The sequence below is a fragment of the Microtus ochrogaster genome, unplaced genomic scaffold (assembly GCF_000317375.1).
Source record: "Microtus ochrogaster isolate Prairie Vole_2 unplaced genomic scaffold, MicOch1.0 UNK6, whole genome shotgun sequence".
NCBI classification, from domain to species: domain Eukaryota; kingdom Metazoa; phylum Chordata; class Mammalia; order Rodentia; family Cricetidae; genus Microtus; species Microtus ochrogaster.
The window spans coordinates 4044474-4070350 of NW_004949104.1; the positions used below are offsets into that span (position 1 = coordinate 4044474).

A 25877-nucleotide genomic window follows, 5' to 3' on the forward strand; every position below is an offset into this window, starting at 1 on the left:
TTCAAGACAAGCAAATGAGAATGAATCTCCCCAGTTTATAAATAAGAAAATGAAGCAATACAGAGCTTTGGGAATTCCATCAAGAACACATTCCACCAGGTAAAATTTTGAACCCAGTTAAATTCAACCTGCCTTTCTCTAATGTTGCTGCTAAATTTTGTTTACTCAGAATTTTTAAAATCTAAGTCCTAGGATTGAACATTTTATATAAATTCCTAGTCTTTAAAACTTGATCACAACCCAATGTGAACTTATCAATATAACATTTTGTTTTGATAGAAAAATTAAAGGTAGCCGGGTGTTGGTGGCGCACGCCTTTAATCCCAGCACTCGGGAGGCAGAGGCAGGCGGATCTCTGTGAGTTGGAGACCAGCCTGGTCTACAGAGCTAGTTCCAGGACAAGCTCCAAAGCCACAGAGAAACCCTGTCTCGAAAAACAAAAAAAAAAAACAAAAAAAAAAGAAAAATTAAAGGATTTTAGAGATTTCATCCTACCTTGTAGCCATTGTCAGGAATATTAAGGATAGCATGGCTTTTATGCCTTCCTGACTGTCTAGAAAACAAAACAGATCAAGAAATCTGATAACTAAGGCAGCTTAGTCGGCAAGAAAAATCTGTAGAAAACCAAAAGCTTATCAAACATGTTCCTTTTGATTATAGTTACTATAATATAATTTTTTAAACTCTAGCTTTCCATTATATCTGGGTCATCATAGTGATTAAAAGGAAAATATTAGAAATAATTTTAATAGCCATTATTTACTATAAAACTTGGCCCCAGTGACTCAATCCATATTTGCAAACTATTAAAACAGAGATATGAACTGAATCCTCAGAAAACATTATTTGAAATGAAGTTGCAGGGCTAACTTACTAAACTATACTAAAATGGGCTTTGAGTTATCACATAAGGAAACTGGTACCACATCCATCTAATAAATATTATTGGTGGGACACTAGAGATTGACCAGAAGTTAAGAGAGAATTGACTGCTTTTGCAGAGGAGCCAGGTTCAATCCCCAACAACCAAATGGTGCCTCATAGCTGCCTGCAACTACAATACTAAAAGTTCTGATGCTGTCCTACTCTGTCCTTTTCAGGATTCCGTATCCTAATGCTGCATACAAACTTATACAAACTTACCCAGGCACATACACATACACTTAAGATAACAAACAAACAAACATTTAAATACTGTTGTTACCTTTAAAACACCTTTGGTTCAATTGTTTTGTTGAGTAGTATATAACTTGATAGACTGATAACTGATCCTCACTCTGTCTTTGAATTAGTAGGGCAGGTGAACACTGTACCTAAGGTAATAATAAAATAATATAGCTGATTGCATTTCACAGAAGCTAGAAAGATTTTACTCAACTTTTAAATGCTAAATGCTATTCCTTGACACTCTCGTGTATGCATGTTATGTATTCTGGTTGCAGTCATCTGTACGCTTTCTTATTCCTCCTCCCACATCCAGCAACACCATCCTTACAATTTCCCCCTAGATTTCATATAATATTGCTTCATTTAAAAACTTTTGTGGCCGGGCGGTGGTGGCGCACGCCTTTAATCCCAGCACTTGGGAGGCAGAGGCAGGCGGATCTCTGTGAGTTCGAGACCAGCCTGGTCTACAGAGCTAGTTCCAGGACAGACTCCAAAACCACAGAGAAACCCTGTCTCGAAAAAGTAAAAACTTTTTTGACATTCCATTTTCTTCCTTTTCACAGCATCTAATCAAGCACAGTATACTTGAGAAAAAAAAAAACTATAGTAATGTATTTATAAATAAACTAAAAAAGAAACAGTCTATATAATAAATTAGCTTATCCATGATTATTGGGCCATTTTAAAGAAACAGCATATTCCATTCTAAACTGGGCAGACCCACTGAGACTGTGACAAAATGCATAAGACCCCAAGCAAGACAAAATCCCAGTATAGAGAATGGAATGTGGACCCAAAAAAACTAAGCTTAGCCAAGAAGGTAATTGTGATTCATAGGGGAAATCACCATTCTTTACTGGGTAACACTGGGTATGTTAACTCTACTACAGGCCAAGAGATATACCTTGGAGAAATTAGGCAAAACCAAATGGACTCCATTGTTTAGTGGCTTTTGTCATTTTCTTTTAATCTCTTTCTTTCTTTCTTTCTTTCTTTCTTTCTTTCTTTCTTTCTTTCTTCCTTCCTTCCTTCCTTCCTTCCTTCCTTCCTTTTTTTTTTGTTTTTGTTTTTGTTTTTCGAGACAGGGTTTCTCTGTAGTTTTGGAGTCTGTGTTGGAACATTTGTAGACCAGGCTGACCTCGAATTCACAGCGAATGACATTCTCTGCCTCCCGAGTGCTGGGATTAAAGGTGTATGTCACCACCACCAGTCCGTTTTTCTTTTTTAAAGAGAGAACAAGATCATGAAGTTGGGTATGTAAGAGGGCAGGATCTGGGAGGAGGTGAGAGCTAGGAAGAACACTATAAAAATATAATGAGAAACTGCTTAGAGGAAAAGGGTTTTATTGTTGCTGATAATTAAAATGTTCATACAGAGATGTGAAAAGACTGTTAGGTACAAATTTTGCTTAATAATAAAGGACAAAGAGACATCTTAAGTAAAGTTCCTGTGGAACTACAAATGTGCTATAATGTCCATAAAACTCAAACACAACAGCAGAGGAAAAGAAAATCTCCAGAACATTTATAAAATAGCAAAAGCAGCTAATTATAGACATTTTAAAAAATAATTTTATATTGCCTCCTTGACTTTCCCTGGGGTTGAACCTTCTGAGTTCATCCTAAAATGGCAATAGCTGTGAACATGAACTTCATTCTCCCAGCATACTGTTCATCCATGCTAAGCAGCATTGTTACCTGCTACCAAGGATTTCCAGGTATCAACTTGTTAAGAGGTAACTGTGAGTCTTCAAGAGGACATCAAATCAGGTTTTATCATCTGAAAGACAATGAAAATGTAGAAAATATGGCATATTCTACCCGATTCATGCCAGTTTTTCCATTCTTATAAGGTCAAAGAATCCTAAGTCAAATGATCATAAATTTATCTGTAATTCAAGGAACTTTTAGAGTTCAAGAAAAGAAAGATTAATTCTCTGGATGCTTGCCAAGTTTTGTAGTCAGCAGCATATATTCTTAACTCTGGCCATATGGAACTAGGACTCATTGCATGGAAAACAACAATGAAAGCAACTTTAACGTCTCATGATTGTTTTTTGTTTTGTTTCTTTTTGTTTGTTTGTTTGTTTTGTTTTTGTTTTTGTTTTTTCTGAGACAGGGTTTCTCTGTGGTTTTGGAGCCTGTCCTGGAAAGTAGCTCTTGTAGACCAGGCTGGACTCGAACTCACAGAGATCAACCTGCCTCTGCCTCCTGAGTGCTGGGATTAAAGATGTGTACTTGGCTAACTTCTCATGTTTTACGTTTGCAGTGGCCAGTTTCCCATTCTCCTCTGTCTATATCTTTTTTCATCTTTGTTTATTTTATGACTGAGTGTTTTCTTTTGAATAGGCAGTATTAGTTTGCAAGGGCTGCTGTAGTAAGATACTTGTGACTGTAGTTTTAAACAAAAGCTGGTGAGATCTCACAGATTCTGAAACAACACATACAAAATAAAGGATCTAGTTGCACCATTCTCTTGCAGGCAGTCTTCCTTATTTCTTCCTAGTTTCTGATGGTTATCAGTAATATCAAACCCACTTCTAATGTCTGCAGCCAGGGTCCTATTGAGATCTCCCTGCTTATCTCTATGTCCCTGCTTCGTCTTCATATAACAATTTCTGTATTAGATCAACTGTAATCCAGTATGACTTCATCTCTGGTGATTTCATCCTCAAAGACTCTATTTATAAATAAGTTCCTATGTGCTAATACTAGATGGAATTTGGAGGACTTGTTTCAACTCACAGAACACTTATAAACTTACTGAGTTTTTCTAATTAACATCCATCTATACTTTATATGGCTCTATCTGTGCCATTGTGAAACTATACAGTAGTTTGGCTATATCTAAAATGCATTAGATATTGACTGATGAGTTGTCAGTTAGAAAAGAAGTTCTTTTACTGGTTGGTAGAATTGAAATATAAGGAAAGTGAATCATAAACAGAAATGATACTATGTCTAATAGCAATATTAATCAATGTTACTAGATACATACATTTTTTTTCTGTTTGTGATAAGAACTGATGTCTTTCGAGGATGCTAAAGTGGCCACTGTCTTGAGGATACTTTGAGACAGCCTGTATTCTTCAGGTTCTGTGATTCATTTTCTGTGATGAATATTACATTTACACATGTTCATGAGGCAGACTTTCTCAGATGTTCCATCTGTTGTTGGAGTTGTGCTTTAAGAGTAGTAAAAATACACAAATTACAAGGGAAGCTGGCAGGAGAAAGAGATATGTGTGGGGCAATAGTGAAAAAAAAATGTTAGAGCCCTTAGTCACTTCTCAACCTTCACGACCTCCCAGGCTGCATATTCTCATTCCAGGCAAGGGGAAACAAAAGTTGTGGAATTTGCCACGAAACTAAGGAAATGAGATTGTTAAAAAAAAAAAAATGAAGCTAGCTTTGCTCACCAACAGCCATTTATTTTTACCTTTTTGTTGTTGTTGGAAGGACTTTTAGGCAGCAATTAATTCTACTTGTTCATTGCACATTTCAGTAATACAAATGTAAAATAAAATGTTGTTTTTTCTTTATTCTAGGGAGTAGGTCAATTATACATGCCCATGATATACCTATGTCAGAGGCTCATAAAATGAAAAGCAAAAATTTCAAGAAGAAGAAATTGTTGTGTTTCTGTAAATTTGTATTGTTAACCTTTTTCACCTTTAACTAAAAGTTGCATTCAAAATTTATACATATGTAATTTAACCTAAGTATTGTATAGTATTAGAATATATATTTTGGATGAAAACGATATTCATTGCAATATAAAATGTATATTAGAAGCTATACATAAACATATTCTTATATATTTCAGAGTACACATGAATTTCTTGATAGATAACTATTCTAAAACAAATACACTCTTGAGTATTAATTGATCCTTAAAAAGTTAATTATGGATATTATTGATTTGAACTTCAAACAGCCTGAATTGTGTAACTAATAGTAAAATGCAGTGAACAATTTGAACAAGCAATGATCTGTGGAAGTATTAGAAAATAGTTTTGGGCTTTAATTTTGGTCATATGCTGGTTTACATCTTCTGTTCACTCAGGTAGAAACCTATTTAGCTCAATGAATGGACGTATCATCATTGCTGATAAGGGTTCCTTTGATAGAGAGCCTTGCAGTTACTTGGCACTGTTTTCATCTCATTTAAATGGAAATCTCCTTTAAAGTAATTTTTTTCCTGGGGTGACTTCATCTTATGAAACAGGAATTGTCAGTATCCATAGCTTTTTGGAATTGATTACTTTCTGGAATTTAATTTAAAAAAATCAAATTGATAAGGAAGGATTCGTGATTCATTTGGCCCTTTTTGTCCCTCTTGGTCTTTCTATTTGTTAACTCAAAATATTTTATTTTTCAAGCATTCCCGACTTTGCTTTCCTTTGCTATCCTCACCCTACACACCATCACTACTAGACTTCAGTCTGTTGATCCGCTTCCTCCAGGTGAGCAATTTCTTCATCTGCTAGCTTTCTTCTCTGTGGTCCAAATTTTACTTGTTAGATGGTGGCATTCCTGTGACTGTGCCTTTGCCATGCAGAAATATGCATCTTAGTATTTTAAAGGAAAAATAGTAGTGATTTGCTACTACTTCTACCTCAGCTCTACTAGTATTTCAGGAAGAGTTTTGTGTGTGGAGTCAAAGTGAGAATATAAATAATGTGTGAAATCAGGGTTTCTGTTGCTTTATTATATGTATATGAGTTTAGTGAGCCATTGGCAATGAATTCCTATGTAAAAATCTATCAGTTATACTAATTTTACATTGTGGGCAGTATAGGTTTTGCCAAATGAAAAACTGACGCACTGAAGTGGTCTGTATAGGAAAGAGAGACTTGACTACCACATACGCTGTGGGTGTAGAGAAAAGTACTTCATAGTCAGTCTGAAAAACTGTTTGCCAGAGAAACTAGTTCCCTGACTTCTTGTGTCTTTATAGACAACCATTTGCTGATCATCTTAGGTAAGATTTCTGTTATCGGAACCTATTAGAGGCTTTTTATTCACTACTTTAAAAATCTTTGTACATCACTCTAATATGAATTCCTAGAGGCAAGTCAGAATCCAATTCATAAGAATTTTATCAGTTGATGGAGCATGGCATCACAATTATGTGAAGTGGACGCAACTGATAAATATATTCTGATCTCTGAGTATGTTCTGGACGTGATACAGATAATCTGAACACAGTGAGGTTAGCTGTAGCTGGTCCAACCGAGTGGAAGGCAGGAAAGAACATAGGGAGAAGTTTTAGTTCACCATGTTATTGTAAAATCTCAGTACTGAATCATTTGAATGTATTTCAGAGACTTGATTGCTCTTTGAGTACTTTACTGTGTGTATATGAAAAGGCCTAGTCATTGGAGAAGATGGTTATATCGGGCTGTTTGCTGTGCTGAAAAATATATATAAGTATATTCTGGAGAGGTAGAAATCACTGTTATATTTATTTGTCTTGCTTTACTTATGCCAGAAATAGAGAAAAGGTTGCCTTACTTCCTGTGTGGAAATGAATGGAAATTGGAGCCAAAATGTAATGCTTTAAATGGGTAAAATTTAGTGTGAATTGTTATTCGTGTCTCTGATTTGGAGATTTTAAATTAAAATTTAAAACTCAGGTTTGTGTCCACACTTACACATACATACAGAGTCTATATAAAATCTTCATCTCTCCCTTAAATAATTTCCCTTAAATAGTTCCCTTAAAAGATTATCATCCATTTTAACCAGTTGAAAAGGAGAGTTTTATTTTTTAATTTACTACAAATTAATTTTAAAGGTAATGTATATGCCAAAATATTTTTAACTTTTAGAATACAAATTTTCCACTTCATTCCCGATGTTTTATGTACATTTTTGGCTTGATCTAACATCAACTTTCTGTTGATGCATATCATGTGTGCATATCATATGTGTTATCAGGCACACAGCCACATATTCAAAGACATATGTGCATTTTGCAAGGCTACCGATGAAACTGAATTTCTATCATTACTGTGAGCTGTGACCAAGTGTCAGAAAACCCAAAGCTGTAGTTAGGCAGAACAAGCTTTACTTCTATGTCCACTGGTAGTGCTATACTTTTGCCTTTAGGTAAGTTCTTTTCCATACATTTTCATCTGGTATAGGAATTTTATCATGTTTGCAGAAAGTACACACATGTGCCTTAGTATTTTTGATGATAATTATATGGCAAAGTTAAAGTTATCTAGTCATTTCAAATATTGCAGTTTATTATTGAAAGTATCCAGATAATCAACAGAGTGAATCTTACAAAGCTCACCCATTAACATAAATTATGCAATAATACCACAGTTGAGAATACAATTACAGAGGCTTACTTAATTTAATCCTTTCCTAACATCTATATGTTTATTTGTATCTATTATTAAAAAGTATCTTACATGACATAATCATTTATCTAATATAATGAAAATAGTTAGACTAGAAAACAATTTACAGAAAAAAGTATCTACTATCTTATAAATAAAACATTTATAATTTTAAAATGGCAATTCATATTCAAAGGTTTAAGGATTATGTAGTCATCCAGTCAGGTAAAGTAAGTTCTGAAGAAAATTGTATCTGAATTCAATATATACATATTTTCTTATTATAATTAACTATATACATTAGGATCACCATTTACAAAGCATTTACATAGTCTTAGATGTCTGAAGTAACCTAGAGATGATTAAAGTATACAGGTAGATGTATAAGTTTTATCAGAAATGACCTTATTTTATGTAAAAGACTGAGAAATGAGAAATTTGGTTTTCTATAAGGCATGTCAGTCATTCCTATGGATACCAAGCAAGAATTCGACCACTCTTTCTGTTGTATAGGCAATAAGTCATGTACATAAAATGTTAAATATAATAATACATCATTTATTTTTAGAAGGTATATGCAAATATATTTATTTTCAATAATAAAATAAGTTTACTCAGTAAACAAAAGAAATGGGCCGGAAGTCTCTGTCTACCAACTACTTCTAGCCTAATATCATTTTCCAGTTTTCAGTAATACTGCAAACACCTAGATTTGTGTCTTTCATGTTCATATACATTTTTATATACTCAATAAATGAAAACTAAACAATTTATTAGAAAACTACCAAATACAATAGTTAAAATTGTATTCCATTTTTAGGTGAGCCTAGGGATTCCACTTGGGACAATTACAGCCTAAAGAGTATGCATACCTGAAGCTCATAAAGTAAGGCAGGGATGGAATTTAGTTGAGAAGAAACTGCTATTCAAATTTAAGTTTTTATCTCCTTTGAGCAGGAATTTGTGATTCCATCTTTGTGCTCAGGAGTTTTCCATATTCCGACTTTTTGATATTATTTCTAAAATAATTTTTGGCTTTAGTTGAGAGATTGATGCCATTTTTTATGACATTGCAAGAAGATGTGCTTAAGGCTGCAGGCAGTATGCTTGTTATTTCCCAGTCTGCTGCCCTTTGTAATACATTGACTAGATATCTCTCTACGAGAGAATGGAGACAGGGAGGGAGGGAGAGGGATTAGCATCGCTAACATGGAGAGAGTCTTTTCTTGTGCCTAAAGCTTTATGACAGCATGGTATGAGGCACTTTCAACACTGAGTAGTTAAAATGACTTGCCCTTTTGGTGAGTACCTGTGAAGGAAAAAATTAATATAAAATAAAAACAGCAACAGCAACAACCCCAGCTACTTGTGATTAGTTTGGGAAGCAAAACAGATCACTCTTTCTTAAGATTGAACATGCAGTTTTAGAGGAGTAAAAATTCAAGTCCTACATGCCTGAATTAATGAAGAACATCCTAATGAATTCTCCCTGTGAGGTCAATATGAATTTGTTTTTTAAAATTAGATTTAGATTACAAGTCTGAAGCTTAAATATGTTCTCATGTCGTTTTGAATTTGTTTTCCTAGTAGTATTGCTCAGGGGAAATATGTTTCCCTTTAATCATTTCTTCTTTGTTCTGGATGTGGTTGATTATCAATTAAATAAGAAGTGCTCTCTTAGATAAGGACGTGTTTAAAACCCCATTGCAGATAATTTCTGATGTGTGGCCTGCATTTCATACTGAATTGTCGGGAACCTTTGGCCCTTGATTGGTTCCACAGCACCGCAGCCTACTGAGCCACAGCTCTTTGCTTTCTGAATTTCCTGACCTATGTTTCTTTGCCTCTTCATCTCTTCAGTGTGTTTTAATGATTCCAGAATATTAAATCTGTTACTAGAAAAATGGCATGTCCTTGCCAGTAAAATCCATTACAAGAAGCATTTCAGTATATTTACTCTAGAACATGGAAATTGAATCTATTGATTTTGCTTAAATTTTCATTCTTGGGATGACCCAACTGTGTAGGGTAAAAACATCTGCTTCCAATAAAACTACAGCATACTTACAAATACTAACAACAAATGATTTCAGGAAAATATTCCAAGAGCACAGAAAGGTTTTGTGACTCTCACCTGCTTTTAGAATTCTTTCAGTATTTTTTTTGATTTTAGTGGGAGCGGTGATGGCGGTGTCAACAGACTAGTGATAAGTGACTTGTTTTTATGAAGTGAGGTTGAAATTGTTGAGATTCAAACTTCCAATATCTCGCTCTGAATTAAGCTTTAGATGCTATCCATTTTAACACTCTCTCAGAAAGATTCTCTTTAAGACAATGATAATGAAAGTATATATTTCTCATGATCTACATATGTTGTGAGAGTTAACATGTACATGGAAGCATATCCATAGAGCACACTGCATTTTGCTTTTTATTCTTAGTAGAGATGAATTATTATTACAGGAACAGTTTCTGTTATATATATATATATATATATATATATATATATATATATATATATATGTAACATACTTATATATGCAATATATATATATTGCATATATAAATACATAAGCTAAACAGTTTCGAAAATACTGATGTAAGCAGGGCATCTATCTGTTCATTTGGAATTATACACATCTCATTCAGCGGCTGAAACCATACCTGTTTCTGTCTCTTTTACGATGTCATTGAAAAATAATCTAAGCAATTAAAATCCTTCTTAAAAATCCATCCTCTCCAAGAGCCGTACTCTGTTGAAAGGTGTTGATTGGTTCCTAAGTAACAAGCAGAAGAAGATTAGCTACCTCTGACTTAACTCTTTTTCTAAGGATGCTAAGAGTGACATTGATTCTGTTTACTTGTTTCTAGAAATTGAAAACAAAGACGTGCTAGAAATGAGCTGAACAACAGGATTTAAATTGGTAAATAGATGTACTTCCCCAAAGAAATCAGATAGCAGGCATGAGAAAGAGAGAGACACTAATAAGACTCTCTTCCTTGCTGCTTGCAGAGTTTGTCTTAATGGGCATGTTTTTATTGACCTTCCTTACAGGATTACCACTTTGCTAGGAAGATGACTTGAATCTTAAATGTATTCATCCATGTCATCAAAAATGGTGCCATTATCAGAGACAGGGTTAGCTTACAGAGGCAATAAAGGCATAAAAAAAGCATCCTCTGGGGAAAAAAGAATAGTAGCATATTTACATAGTCTCTGGTCTGGAGTTCACACAATTATTTAAGTTGCTAGAATTTAAATTTGTCCTTGTAAACTAAACAGCTTTTGCTAACTATTGCATACAAGAGCATAGGTTTCACACTGCATGCAAATTAGGTTCTTCTGGAAACATCTTAACTCTTTCAAGACCCCACAATTATGAGGACATTAATTTATATGTAGATGGCAGTTTTCTGATAGAGTCTCAAATACAAAGTCGGATAAGTACAAACAAAAGAGAAGCTTGTTCCGTTTCCACAGCACTGCCAAGGAAGGTAGAATAATAAAAAGGCAGGAAGGGAAAAGTGGGAGAGGAAAAAAAAAACCGAGACATGATGAAGTGTAAGCCTCCCAGATATTCACCAATTCCCTAATTTAAAATCATTATTTAAATATACGTTTTGATTTCAAAAGCATTCTCACAGATTAATAGTTTTTTCATATGAAATGTATTCAGACCTACAAAACTGAGTGAATAATACTGCCAGGTAAAATGCCTTTTTCTCATTTAAAATTGATATCTTTAGAACTCTTGATTTTTATACAAACATGATATTTAACAAATAGATCTGATGTTACTCTAAGCATTGCGTATATCATAGGAACAGAGAGCTATTATGTAATACTTGTAGGTTCTGGATCAGTCTGCAAACTGGCATTTCTTCTTCCTCAAGGGCCATAATCATTTCTTAAGGTAAGGGATTAACCGTAATAACTATTTACGGACTATGATGGACCAGGCAAATTATTGGGAAAATTATTACATTTTCATTATCTGAAACAGAATTGTTTATTTTGGAAATTTTTTTCTTTGGGTCTGTTTTTCTAGACAAAGTTTCTCTGTAGCTGTGGAGCCTGTCCTGGGAACTCACTCTGTAACCCAGGCTGGCCTAAAATTTACAGAGATCCATTTGTCTCTGCCTCCTGAATGCTGGGATTGGATTAAAGACGTGCACCAGCACTGCCCAGATTGGAGAAATTTTTTAAAGGCTTCATTTAATTTTTGATTCCTGTTGATTTAAATTATTTGCATTATTAGACAGACTTCTGAAACTCATATTGTACCTTATTTGAAATTACTCTTTCTCTTATACACTTTTCATTTTACTTCTTCATATATTTGATTATATATGTGAAAGCTGTTTGATGATGATGGAAAATTAGAGAAAGATAGAAGTTGAAATAGGACAAGGGCACACTTGATGCATGATTGCAATTTCTATTGGTTCTATACTAAAAAATAAAAAAAATGCTATTTGACTTTAAAATAGAACGGTAGAACAAAATAGAATCTGAATAGCCAGTATTTGGGAACAGAATGGCCATACCTGAGAACAGTTTTTGGAATCGTGGATCATGGTACCATTAGAGATAAAAAAAAAAAAAAAAAAAAAAAAAAAAACCCTAAGAGTCAAGCCTTTTGAAACCACTGTGATTTGGATAATACCATTCCTTTAGTGCATCTGAGTATTGTAGTGCCATAAAAGGTGTTCAATATCTTCCCCATTTAAGGGTTCAGGTAATTCAGGAACCTTACAAGACACGTGGTCAAATGATCGACCACCTTTGTGTTTGTACATTACCTGCTGTACTGAGTCTATAATCTCATTCAGAATTCTTCTACTTTGTTTCCAGGTGCTAACTAATTTTGACAACACAGTTACTTTATTTATTTGTTGTTATTATTTGTTGATGCAGTATACATTCTTAAACTGATGAAGCTAATCTCTCATAGATCTGTGAAATGAACATTTCTAGGTGGCTATTGTTTGTGTTTCCACTTTTTTATTTATTAAAGATTTCTGTCTCTTCCTCGCTATCACCTCCCATTTCCCTCCCTCTCCCCCAATCAAATCCCCCTCCCTCGTCAGCCCAAAGAGCAATCAGGGTTCCCTGCCCTGTGGGAAGTCCAAGGACCGCCCACTTCCATCCAGGTCTAGTAAGGTGAGCATCCAAACTGTCTAGGCTCCCACAAAGCCAGTATGTGCAGTAGGATCAAAAACCCATTGCCATGGTTCTTGAGCTTTTTATCTGGAACACGTTCTCCCTAAACTCCATTTCAGTACTATTCATCCTTTGAATTGAAGATCCAATAGCATCTTTTGTATAAATTCCTTCATGGTATTACCCTCTATATCATTCTCCAGATTTCTGCGCCTTGACAGCACTACAACATAGTTCAAAATGTGATTGTTCATGAATCATTTCCTTTATGCAGAATTCAAAGCCACTGCATGCTTTCTTGAAATTTAAGCTCCTTGGGGATGAGTTAAAATGTCACAAACTTGTGAATTTAAAAGTGGTTCATTTGCCACAAACCACTACTTGTTATAATACCTAGACACAAAGTAGTTGCTTAATGCATTGATACATGATGACTCACTAAGCACAACAATCTTCAAAGAAATTGAAGAAGCACCCACAGAACCTCTATACTGGAACACTGGGATTGCATTGATTTGCTTTTGATGATTCTGCAAAAGTCCTTTTCTCAAAGTGTATGCAAACCTGTATCACTGTACAATACTAACTCTGAGAGCCAGTTCTCCTAAGGGTGCCTGTTAGGAAAAAGTCCCATTTAGCTGTGCCTTCATATCCAAGCATCTGCTAGTGCCCCAGGTAATAGCTGTGCCTACCATAACAGGACTAAGGGAGGAGGGCAACTCAATTTTAAATGATAACTTCAGAGATGTGTGCTGTGGGATACACTTATATTTGTGCCATAAATTTCCAACATGTGTTTTAGAATCTCATTGTTTTATATACCAAGGACTTCAATATCAAATCTCCTTATATTGTTTCATACTTGTTCCACAACGTAAATTTCAATTCAATTTATCTCTGCTTTTCTTCATCTCTGGGCACTTGCTATGCATTATCAATGTATATTCTAAAAGGGCCACTCTGATAGCCTTTTTATTATGTCCAAGAGGTCAGACACACTTAAAACCATCCCCGAACGTGAGCAGATGCATTGAATAGTAAGTGCTACTGCTCAGAGCAGCTCCAAATACCCAGCTGTGATTGGATTCACTTCAATGATATAGGCCAGTGGATTCTAGTGTCTGAACGCATCCGTGGCAATACATTTAGAAGCATTGTGCAATGCAGGTGCATGTTTAAGGATTGGTACTTCAGTGCTGCCACGGTTTCACTATTTGATGGTATTATAATAACCTCCTCTTCACAATGTGCTCTCTACCTATCTAAAGCAGACAGAATGGCAACTCACAACTAAAATAAAGTATGGAAGCTGATTTGGCCGTGTGTTCAAATGAAGTACGAGTGCTTCTTTCATTACGTTTTTGTTGTGCGAATCACCTTTCTAAATTCTTAACATTGATAGATGATTAGTATAAAATAAGTAGAATAACCAAAAGCATTGTTTTTAATATTAAGGATTCTTTCCCCCCATTAAATCACTGCCGTGTGAACAGGTACCTTCCAAAGTCAGCATACTGTAACAAGGTACTTTATCTCTTTCATGGAAACTAAACAGCAAGATAACATCTCACCTCCACCTAAAAACAATATAGTTCCTTGTGCTCAACTGAGAAATAGAAGAAACACAAAGCAGTGGGTGAAAGATTGTCTAGCTAAGTAAGTGACTGGTTTTCCACATCACAGGTCTCCATTTTCATTCCTCTCTTCCCTTGAATAATAAACACACCATGCTTATTAAAAAGTAACTAAAATAAAGCAACTGCGTTGTGTGAGTTCTTGTTAACAAAAAAACCCTATATCTAATACAGCTGTAATATCAGAACAGTTATTTTTATACTATAAAGAAAAATAATAGTTTTTGAGGCAACACATCTTTACTTCACATTCTTCAGAATAAAATTGAAAGTGAAATCTGTATGCCATTCATAGGCAGGAAGAGTGAAGCCAGGTTTATTTTTATCAAATATTCTAGTAAACGGGGTCACATAAGTTATAACTGGAATTAATTTGCATGCATATAAATTGTTAAGATTCCTGTTGTTTGTAATGACTCACATCATCAGCACAAACTCTAGGGATTTGTAGATGGCAAAGGAAAGTAAGTGTATAATAGCATAGCCAAAAAGGGAAGAAAAAAAATACTGTTTCTGTTAGAGAAGTGTCATTTCACAGGATGTTGCAAATCATGCCAACTTAGTAAAAGAAAGCCTGCTTTATTAGGCTTGTTGAACTGTATTCTAACAAGATTCCCAAGTTGGCAGTGATATTTTTTCTGATATGTAAGAATATATTTGAAGATGCATTTTGCTCGAAGAGAAGCATGTACACCTTGCTATGTGCATTTATATATAAGCATTGAAGATAGAAAAGGGAATCAGTAGTCTGGTGTATGAAGCTGTATGTCCTGATTTTCAGTCAAATGCTTTTTTTTTTTTTTGTCAAGGATACAAGTAGGTGAGAATCTGAAATGCACATTGTGTTTACATTCTATAGAACTGATCTGAAGAGTTCCATGCCATCTGGAAATACAGATCAATGCTTATTCCCACTTCCCAAACAGCTAGTACTTGTCATGGAAGCTTACATTGGTGAAATAAAGCAAATTTGAAATAAAAGGAGTAAAATGTAAATAAAAATGGACTTCCCGTCATAGAGTGATCTGCAAAGAAACAGCTCTTATGTTGAGATGTTCTACCAAACACTACCAACAACTGCTGTAATGAAGAGCACTAAAGCTGTTTACAGTCAGAAATGAAGACATCTTGCTGGTAGTCACAAAACACAAAAGAGTGTTAAGTATCTATCCCCACAGCCACAGCACTGTAGAACATCCTCACTGACACCCTGATTTATAGACGGGTTTCAGAACTTCTGTGCCATGTTTATTATTACATCAGTGTGTGTGTGTGTATATATATATATATATTCATATATATATACATATGTATGTATATATATGTGTATATATATAGTGTGTGTGTATGTATTTCTACGTAGATCAGAATGGGAGCTGGAAGTATATGCACACTCTGATGCTAGAAATTCTCTCTGCATGTTTTCTCACATAAAAGAACATGCAAACTTTGGAGGTAGTAAGTAAATGTAAAAGTAAGAGCAGGGAATTTTTTGATGTCCTCTACTACTACCCCAAGTGGTAACAGGTTAATTGCTAAGTCTTTTTTTTCTTAAGTGTGCTGTCTAGTTCTCTAAAGACCAGTAAGTTTAAACTTTATATTTGTGGTAAGTTTCTGACTGATAGCAAGACAGAACTGACTAATGAGATAGACTCAACAAGAATTAATTTTTTTCTGGCTGATTGTTCAATAGGTTTCCTCTATAATGGATGAACACACACACACACACACACACACACACACACACACGCACACACATACAGAAAATCACCTGACAAAGGTGTCTAACAATGCCTCACTTTTTTTTGTTGACCCTTGTTTGTTTCAATGTCTTGACTTTTAGTTTTAATGTTCACTGTAGTTGACAACACCTTTCACTGAGCATCAGATTGGCTAAGTATGTCTAATGATGTGTTGACATTCCAAGGTTAAATTCTCAGTATAAAGGCTAAATCATGCTGTCCTTTTCACTAAACTTAATAAAAGTTCAATGATCTAAGTATATGTTATGAAAATATAAAGTAAAAATAGTTGTTATTGATCTCATCACTGATTTCCCACTCTTAAATATACAGAAAAGTTGTTAATTAATATGGTATGTATTGATTATTCTTTACGATTCTATCTATCTATCTATCTGTCTGTCTGTCTGTCTGTCTGTCTGTCTGTCTATCTATCTACCGATTTTTCTTTCATTCTTTCTGTCCTTCCTTCCTTCCTTCCTTCCTTCCTTCCTTCCTTCCTTCCTTCCTTCCTTCTTTCCTTCCTTCCTTCCTTCCTTCTTTTTTTTCTATTTGACAAGATCTTACTTTGTGGCCCAAGCTAAAAGACTGAACTGGCTATCCTCCTACCTCAGCTTCCTGAGTGCTGGTTATAATATATTAAACACACAAACATACATACACACACACACGCATACACACACACACACACACACACACACACACACACACACACACACTTGGAATATATACAGTCCAGAGTCCTAATTTAGACTGTCCTGAAATTCAGAATGGTTTACAGGCATCTAGCACTACCTTTAACTAAAAATGAGTCTTAATACCAAGTAAATGAAACTTCTTTCTCATGAGGTGTTTCCTTACATTAGAATTAGATATGAAAGATATCAGTCTCTGTGACCTATATTCATTATTTGTTAATGTTCAAAATTGTTTTGTTTTGGTTTTGTTTGATTTAGCTTGTTTGGGTTTTGCAATGCTACAGTTTCTGTCATATGTATTTTTTTTTTTTTTAGGGTTCTACAGTCTTACTTAAAATGATCACTTTCTTTTAAAAGTTGACCATGTTGTATTGAAGTAAGGATGACAATAAACATGAATTATTTCTAGGTAATCTCAAATTTGAAGGTAAATTGGATCAAATCAACTCGGTTGTGAGAGCTTTTGCCCAAGGCCTCTCTACTTGACTAACACAAACACCAAATCTGTACCAATAAAGGTGACGTGCTTCTCCACACTCTCCAGACTTGTAGTTTTATTCTTCTACATGTCTTTCCATGGATTATTCCTTTTAAGTCACAGGGAACAAATTGATTCTCTTCTTCTGTAATTGTAACACCAGAGAAGACTTTCATTATTTCCTTTATCACACACACTTAGCTTATTTATGGAGAAGATTTAAAATATATATGATAGATGAAACATGTGGCCCCTCTCCTCCTAGTAGATGCAACCGTGTTTCAATGTACACCTTCATAAGAACCTTTTCTCTATTTATATTTCTCTATCAGCCTTCTACTGTTAACTCTCCCCTTTCTTGACTCCTTTCCATTCTTCTGGACCCACTCATTTTCTACCTCCTTCTATCCTTCTTGTCTATTCATTCTCTCTTTACTTTCGGTTGTTTCAATTTTTCTAATAATTCTTTCAGCTAATTATTCTATGAATATAAAGACGACTCTTTAATGCCTACCCACTTGACTATTTACTTCTGTTCTTTCAGGAAGATTCCATTCATAAATTCTTACTTGAACTTTGGCAGTTATAGCTTACTTTATGCTCATAGTTTCTGCTGTTTATACACAAATGCCATTCGATTTTTTCCTCACTGTCTGTGAACGGCTGGCGTCAAAATTATGGTCTAATCACAATGTGAATAGCTTGTAGTGTATCATAATCAATACTCGAAATATGCTCCCCAGAATGTGACATAAAGGAGTCAAGTACAAAGCTGTGATGTGCAGCGGTGAAGCACAAACAGTCGTTTTAGGTTGATGGTTTCAAATTCAGGGTCGATTCACGTTTTCTTAAATCTGCATTAGTCTTTCTCTTTCTCTGACCTTAAATCCATGTTGACTTCATTCAGTCCTGGTTATTTAAAAAGCTGAAATGGAAGTCCAGTCAATATTGAAATATAGAACCATGTTGGCAAGTTTCAAAAAGAGCGTATTAGTATTAGTTGTAAATGATTTTAAGATAAAATGCCTGGCTCTAAAGGATACAAAAGATTAACAAAGTCATGATGGCCATTCAGATTAGGTAATGAAAATATCTGATGCTGAACCGTTCAGACATTAAAAATACATTGTAACCTGAACTCTTATTTAAATTCATAATGAGGCTTTCTACAATGTTCTGGAGGTCCGGGTTCTTCTCACGTGGTTCATGTTCCTCTTAACAGGCTTCCAGTCAGAGATTGTATTCTCTATTGGCTCATGATTCAGACTACTCCTCAAGACTCTTGCCTGCTTTACATAATAAGTTTAAAAGGGAATACCACATTTATTCCAAGGAAAATATTTATTTAAAAATGGCAAGTTAAAGTAGATGCAAGCAGACTAAATACTTTTAAAAAATTCAAAGTGTAAATTATGCATGGTATGAAATATCACAATATTTTGTCTTGTCAAGGTGTCACTCTGATACTTGGTAAAGTAACTATTATTTCATGGCTCAAATTTCTTGTGGTAAAATAGTTGCTGGGTATGTTTGGCTGATTGATAAGACATTCTCTATGGGCTTTAAACATAAAATTAGATGTTTTGTGTGACTTTGAGATATTACCATACAAATCATTCTAGATTTGAGGCTTCCTATTTCACATGTATTATTTGTAGACTTCTCTTTCCTTGCAGAACACACCATTAATTTGTAGGGCTCATCTAGCATCAATTAAAAGGCAATCCCCAGGGCTGCTAAATGTAGAGGGAATTCTACTCCCATCACATAGAGGTAAATTGTAAATATCCTCCAATCCTAGTAGAAGTTCCTGATCTAAAGTGCATCATCAAACAAAAGGGAAGCAATGACTCACAGAGGAAAGAACAGAGAGAACGTCATTCACTGCCATAGGTTAAACATATTGGGGTCAATAGGAAGTTCATAGCTACCCGCACAACAAAGGCATTTCACTTCACGTTTCTTCTTCCGCATCTTTAAAATAGTAATCATTAAATAATGTTTCGTATGAATTCTCCACACCTTTACTGGCAACAGAGAGAAGTACAACTTCCCACAGAAAACATTATTTCTCAGGGTAGGAAATCACCAAGTGTCATTATTCCGAACTGCACCTTTTGAGTAAATCCATTTTCACCTACTTACAGCAAAAACAAAACCCGAAAGTAAAGGAAATTGATAACAGGATCCACATGCATATATAATAAAACAGGAAAGTGCTCTTTTGACAAGCTTATTCATAACCCAGTCTGATAGAAAAAAAAATTCCATTTTCCACTCTCAGTGGGGAAAAACTCAGCTTAGAAAGCAACCCTTTTATTTCATGACTGTCACCAAAATAACAATTACAAGTAAAATAAGGATGAAATATTTGAAAAGTTGCTTAGCACTTTTTATGGAAATTGTGATCCCCTGTTTACCTGTTTGTTATTTGATTTAACAAATTAATTCCTGACCGGCTTTTTTGAAATTCGCTGTTTCCAGAACAGGTTACATAGAACAAAGACTGAATTCCCCAGGGGATTAGGTTACAGTGATTCCATCGAGAATCATTCTCCAGTGGCCACCTTTTACTTCTTCCCAGGCTATGGGAATTCGTTAATATCTGGAGAATAGTCTTAAATAAAACCATTGTCTCAACCAGCAGGTTTATGCAACCATCCTGAAACGTTTTAATTATTGTTTTCTTTTCCTTTTTAATTAAAAGACCAGAGGTCAAGCAAGCCCACTGAGAGCTGATCACAGCCTCAAGTAGAAATGTCAATGAAACTCTAATGATTGGATTTGTTGTTTTCTTTTCTCTTTTTGTTTTGCAGAACCGGAAGAGTGCATTAATTGCACAGATGAATGCCGAGTGCTTGGTCATTCTGATAGGTGTTGGATGCCACAGTTCCCTGCAGCCAATCAGGCTGAAAACGCAGATTACCGCACAAATCTCTTTGTACCCACAGTTGAAGCTAATGTTGAGACTGAGACTTATGAAACTGTGAACCCCACCGGGAAAAAGACTTTTTGTACATTTGGAAAAGACAAGCGAGAGCACACTATTCTCATTGCCAATGTGAAACCTTATTTAAAAGCCAAACGTGCCCTGAGCCCTCTCCTCCAAGAGGTCCCCTCAGCATCTAACAGCCCCACCAAGGCATGCATTGAGCCTTGCGCCTCCACGAAAGGTTCCCTGGATGGCTGCGAAGCAAAACCAGGAGCTCTAGCCGAAGCAAGCAGTTCCTACCTGCCTACTGACAGTCAGTATCTGTCGCCCAGTAAGCAACCAAGAGACCCTTCCTTCATGGCTTCTGACCAGATGGCAAGAGTCTTTGCGGATGTGCATTCCAGAGCCAGCAGGGATTCCAGCGAGATGGGAGCTGTGCTGGAACAGCTGGATCACTCCAACAGAGATCTGGGCAGAGAGTCCGTGGATGCAGAAGAAGTTGTGAGAGAGATTGACAAGCTCTTGCAGGACTGCCGGGGAAATGACCCTGTCGCTGTGAGAAAGTGAGGGGGGAAAAGGGCCTTTGGCGTTTTCTTGTCTCTTCTGTTGATTTAAACATGATTACCCCCCCAAGTGACAACCCATTTTACGGGGGGTGGACCAGGAACAGTGCTGCTTTAAGGCTTTTAGTGAACATCTGAAGTGCCCACAAGTATGTTCTTTTCACTGCTGTTTCTTTTACAGAAATAACAATGGTTTTGACCAAACATATATTAGGACAGAATTAATGACGCTTAAGGAGAACCGAGAAAAGAGAGAGTGAAGAAAACGGAGGAGAGAGAGAAGACAAAGGAGGATGAGGGGACAAGCTACCTTTTGACAATCTGTTAGGAAGGTATTCAGCGCGAGACTCCAAGTATTTCTGATTGCTCTGAGACTGTCCTCCGAGATCGATGCTGACTTAACTGTTTACCTATAAACCCCATACAGAGCAGGGTCTTATTTGTTATCTGTGGTGGGTTTCTAGCTGACATCACAGGCTTCTACTGAAAGTCCTGAAAAGACCTGGCAGTAGTCCAAGCTACACCAAACATTAACACATATTTGTGGTAAACATTTCTGTATAAAGTACCTGCCAAGCATAGAAACACAAAGACCATTTCATATCATTAGTCAGAAAGCAAAAGTATATATATAATAATAATAATAACAAAACAGAAAAAAAATACAACAACGAAAAAACCTTGGTCATTTGTAAGACACCTCATGTCGTATTAAAGTTCAATGTAAAAAGATATAGTCCGTGTTGTCCTGAACACATGCAGACCTATTCACTTCATTAAAGAAGAAAATTTGAAGACTTAAAAATGTCTATTTAGCATTTTAGTGTCCAACAAAGATAGAAAGGATGGTGAATTTGTTTTACATTTGAACAAATCTGAATCATGGGCTATTATTGAGTGGTAATATTGAGAGAAAATTAAGATGACTTAAATGTTAATTCATTTTTGGACACTAAAATAGCTCAGGAAAGTGAAAAAAATTAGACATAACTGATCACATGACCATTTAAATGTGCAGATGTAAGAAGATTCAATGTGTTTACATCAAATGACATATTTTTATTGATTTATTGCAGATTCCGTGCATATGAGCCAAATTGTTGAGTGTATAAGAGCTATATTGTGTATTTTATTAAATTAATATATAGTTGTGTTGCAAAAATATTTGGGCTTATATTGTAAATGGCAAGTGTTGCCTCGGTAGCTGTCGAACTCTATGAGTTTTGTTTTTTCCTGCTTCCTTTTCCCCATGGAGCGTGGGAAGCAGTGCCTCAGAGCAAAGTCTCTTGTTTAATGTATAGTCTACCAAGTACTACAGTACATAATTCTGTTCAAAACGTGTTTGAGTGAGCTGATGGAGCTAACTGAAAGGTCCAAAAAAAATACATCTGTCATTCATAGTTCTGTGCAAGTCTTTGTAGAAGCTTTGATTAAAGTCATGATAAGTCACAAGAACAAGAACTACGTTTTGTACCAATACCTGAAAATTCTTTACCATGTTTTCAATAACATAAAGCTTCTGCCTATGTAGATAGCATAGCATTGATTGGTTCTCAAAAGTATCTTCAGTGGTTCAGGTGTATGTGTACATCATATTACTAAACATGACAAATGTTTTAATGCATGTGTAGTACCAGTACTGGTTACATGCATTGTGTACTGTGTTTTAAGTGGTCTTGGTGTTAACAACATTTGTTTTTCTTTATCTCTGTGTTATTCTGCCTCCTTTTATTGGTGTCCTTTGAGAACAATACCCTTTATTCCATCACTTGGTTACACCTTTTCTTATGACATTTAGCAAGTTTCCAACTTCCTTCCTTCTTAAGCTAAGACAACTCTAATTTCAGGAATTGGGAAAAATAAAATTAGCACTCACAGAAGTAGTAGCAGATGGAGAAATGCCTTGATTGACATTTTCCTTCAGCATTTAAATTTTGTTTTTGGCATTTAACAGCTTCATGGCAAACAGTTTGAGCCCATACCTTGGAAAACGTGGTGCTGAGTTAAATAAAGGCTGTTTGTGCACTGGAGCAGAAAAAAAAAAAAAAGTGATTATTTACAAACTGGGAGAGAATTTTGTGCCTTCTTTTCTGGCCACCAAGCCAGTGTAGAAACAGCATAAATGTCATAAAATCCTTATACTAAAAACAAAAGAAAAAGTAAAACAAACATTGAACTAAATTCAGTTTTGTAATTAAATATATCCGCTGGAACGCTTTCCATCATTTCACAGAAGTTTTAGATCGTACCTCACTCACAACAATTGCTTTGGGGGTAAAAATGGGTGACTCCCCACAGCCTTATTCTCTTGAGAACCACACTTGGTTCTTGGGAACAGCCTTTCCACAGTTCTATTCTCGCTTTCTGTTATCCATTCATGTTTAAATTAGAAAAGAACGGATCTTGTACATGTGAAACACAATTGACACCATATTTTGGCCAATTTTATGTATCGACAGTGTGTTGTCTCTGTTCTATGATATTACTTTTTTTTTCAGGAGACTACAAAATGACTTAGCTTGATAGATAGTTGAAAACTGACGGAAAACGCTTCCCTTTTAGTCTTTCCCAGCTTTGCCTCTCTCTCACTATTCAGATAACCACATAGTAAAGTCTAAGCAGTGCGCCAATGAATTCAACACAAAGAATAGGTTTATTTTTTAAAACTTCTTAATTCTAAGTAACCAGTTGTTCAAGGTATAGTGTCTGATGACACTGAAACACCCTGCGAGTCTCAGATTTGGTTGTACCAGTATGTGAGGGATAGACAAGAGGCGGCCACCAGTGATTTACTAGTGTTAGCTGTTTAATACCTTTTCTGTATTTAGTAGTGATTATTTATTTACAAGTTGGTGGTAGTTCAAGTCAGGACTCTGAGCTTTGTAGTTGAGGGAATCTTGCTTTTATTCATCTCCCTGGGACCTGCCTTCATCACAGAACTCTGGTGCTTGGCTTCCAAGGAAGCCTTTGCGATGCCAAAATCACACATTTGGGGAACAATGTCTCTAATGGGTGGTACAGAATCAGTAGAATTGAAGATGTTTCTGGAATGTAGAGTGCTTTGCAAATGTACATACATAAGATGAGAAATAATGTCTTTTATGTCTCTAGAGCTATTCAAGTAGAGGAAAATTCCATTTGGGGAAATTTAGCAAAAGACTCAAAACACTAAAAAAAAAAATGCTTAATGGTGAACTACAAATAAAACTTTAGTAGTGAAATCGTTCACCATCTGTTAATAATGAAAATGTTTTCATTAAAGTTCAAAATAGTAAGAATAAGTGTGATACCATATCAAAGTAAACATTTAAGAGCAATGTCTTATGTAATCTCAAAGAAGGTTTTCACATTGTTTCTTTAACTAACAAACTTACCCCCATTGCAAACAACAGACAAAAATTGGAACCTGTGCCATAGATTCACTGAATTCCTGGGTGAGAAATTGGTTGTTTCTTTCCCTAAATCAACTGAGTTCTTATAAAATGTGGCTTTCTTTTTAAGGATGTAGGCACTGCTCAAATTTAAAAAAAAAAAAAAAAGCACCACAAAAAATAGTCATGTAATAATGAGCAGTATGCTTATGAGAACCAGGTTAAAAGCTGTTTGTTGTCTAATGGAGTGGAAGTTGCTGGGGTCAACAAATAGACTAAGGACCAGCATAATATGTACCTACTCATTATTGTCTAATTATAATCTTTTGACAAGAGACAACATTTATCAGAGCATTAATTCCACGAGAGTTTTGGCTATCAAGTTGTGTTGATTTGAAACCTAATTGAATGAGACCTGATTAAAGTCTGACTCTCCTGGCCCCAGTGTTTTGCAGGTTAGCTATTTCCATTTATCAGTCCCATCACTTCATAAGGTTCTTCCTGCACCAAGTGATTGGTGAACAAGGACAGCGACAACAAAAAGCAGCATACATTGTATGGATTTATCTCAACGTTAATGTTTAATGGCTGTGTTTCATGTGACCTGTCTGGAAAATGAGGACTCTGAATAAAAAGCTATTACTAATAGTGGTGTTGCCTTCCTGTGAATTCATTAACACAGAAGTGATGTATTCTACACTGCACACCACCAAGGACCCTAACCGTAATTATTTTGGAAAAACAAATATGGTATTATAATTGTCTTTGCTAATTATCTGCTTTCCCATAAAAGGAGATTAAAAAGTTACTTAATGCCTGCCATTAGTTTCTAACAGAAATGAATTAATATTCTTTTAAATATCTTGGATAAGTGAGTTAGTCAAATAATTACCATGAAACTATGACCTATGTATTCTTATACCTTTCATATTTACATTTGATGTAACAATAATTTGATATAAGATCCCATAATTATGCAGAAAAGTCATGTCATAAAATTCCTCCCTGTCTCATATGAATGTTCAAGGCATCATTTTATAAGAACATTTACAGGAAGTGTACATTTATTTAAACATTTTTAAATCATAAGCCTCTTACCATTTTGGTAAGGATTTGTTGAACTCATTCATGTGTTTGATATGCCCTAATATTACTCTGTGGCTGCAAGGTGATTCTTGGATTGCAATCAGGTGATCAAAGCAACTGGGAAAGTTTTAAGCCACCCAGTTCTTCAGAAAGCTCATTGGATTTCTCCTGGTTTTCCTGAGTTACCTCAGACACCCTGCATTCTTGCTAATTCACATCAGGTGACAACTTTTACAGTTCACACCCACATAATATCTTGCTCCATAGGCAGTTTTGTTTTAGTTTTTATGACATCACCCACAATTTTTGTTGCATTAATTTAAATTATTAGCACAGATTAAATAATTACCTATCCACATTTTGGTTCATTGATATGTTGGACTTTTCCTTTCCTTGAACATTAAGCTAGATGCTAATGGCTATAGAAGGGTTCTAAGGTTCAGAGAAACACCACATTTTGCATGCAGAGTTCTTACAGTTTGTACCTTAGTGATACCTATGAAGATAGGAAATGACTTGCTCTTTCATAGGAGTAGCAAACACGGTTAGCCAATTCCATTCCTTGCGTTAAAGTGTAAGGGTAGATCAAGGCACTGACAATTCTGTCATATGAATCACGTGACGAAGGTTGAGATAGAATGGAATCATTCAGGTGAAGAGCCCTTTCTGGCTATGACACAATTAGGAGGA

The 25877-nt window shown here is 35.4% G+C and overlaps 1 protein-coding gene across 3 annotated transcripts in view; it reads left to right on the top strand.

Moving 5' to 3' along the window:
- Pcdh17 (protocadherin 17) overlaps nucleotides 1–24749 on the top strand; it is a 90915-nt gene extending 66166 nt beyond the window's left edge. For 2 of the 3 annotated variants that reach the window (XM_026788698.1, XM_026788699.1), the window contains exons 4-5: nucleotides 5549–5632; nucleotides 20052–24749. In XM_026788698.1, the coding sequence (XP_026644499.1) occupies nucleotides 5549–5632; nucleotides 20052–20734 (767 nt within the window). In that variant the 3' untranslated portion in view covers nucleotides 20735–24749. The remainder of the gene's footprint in view (nucleotides 1–5548; nucleotides 5633–20051) is intronic. The other variant, XM_005366054.2, reaches the window with a different exon arrangement.
- The last annotated feature ends 1128 nt before the right edge of the window (nucleotides 24750–25877 follow it).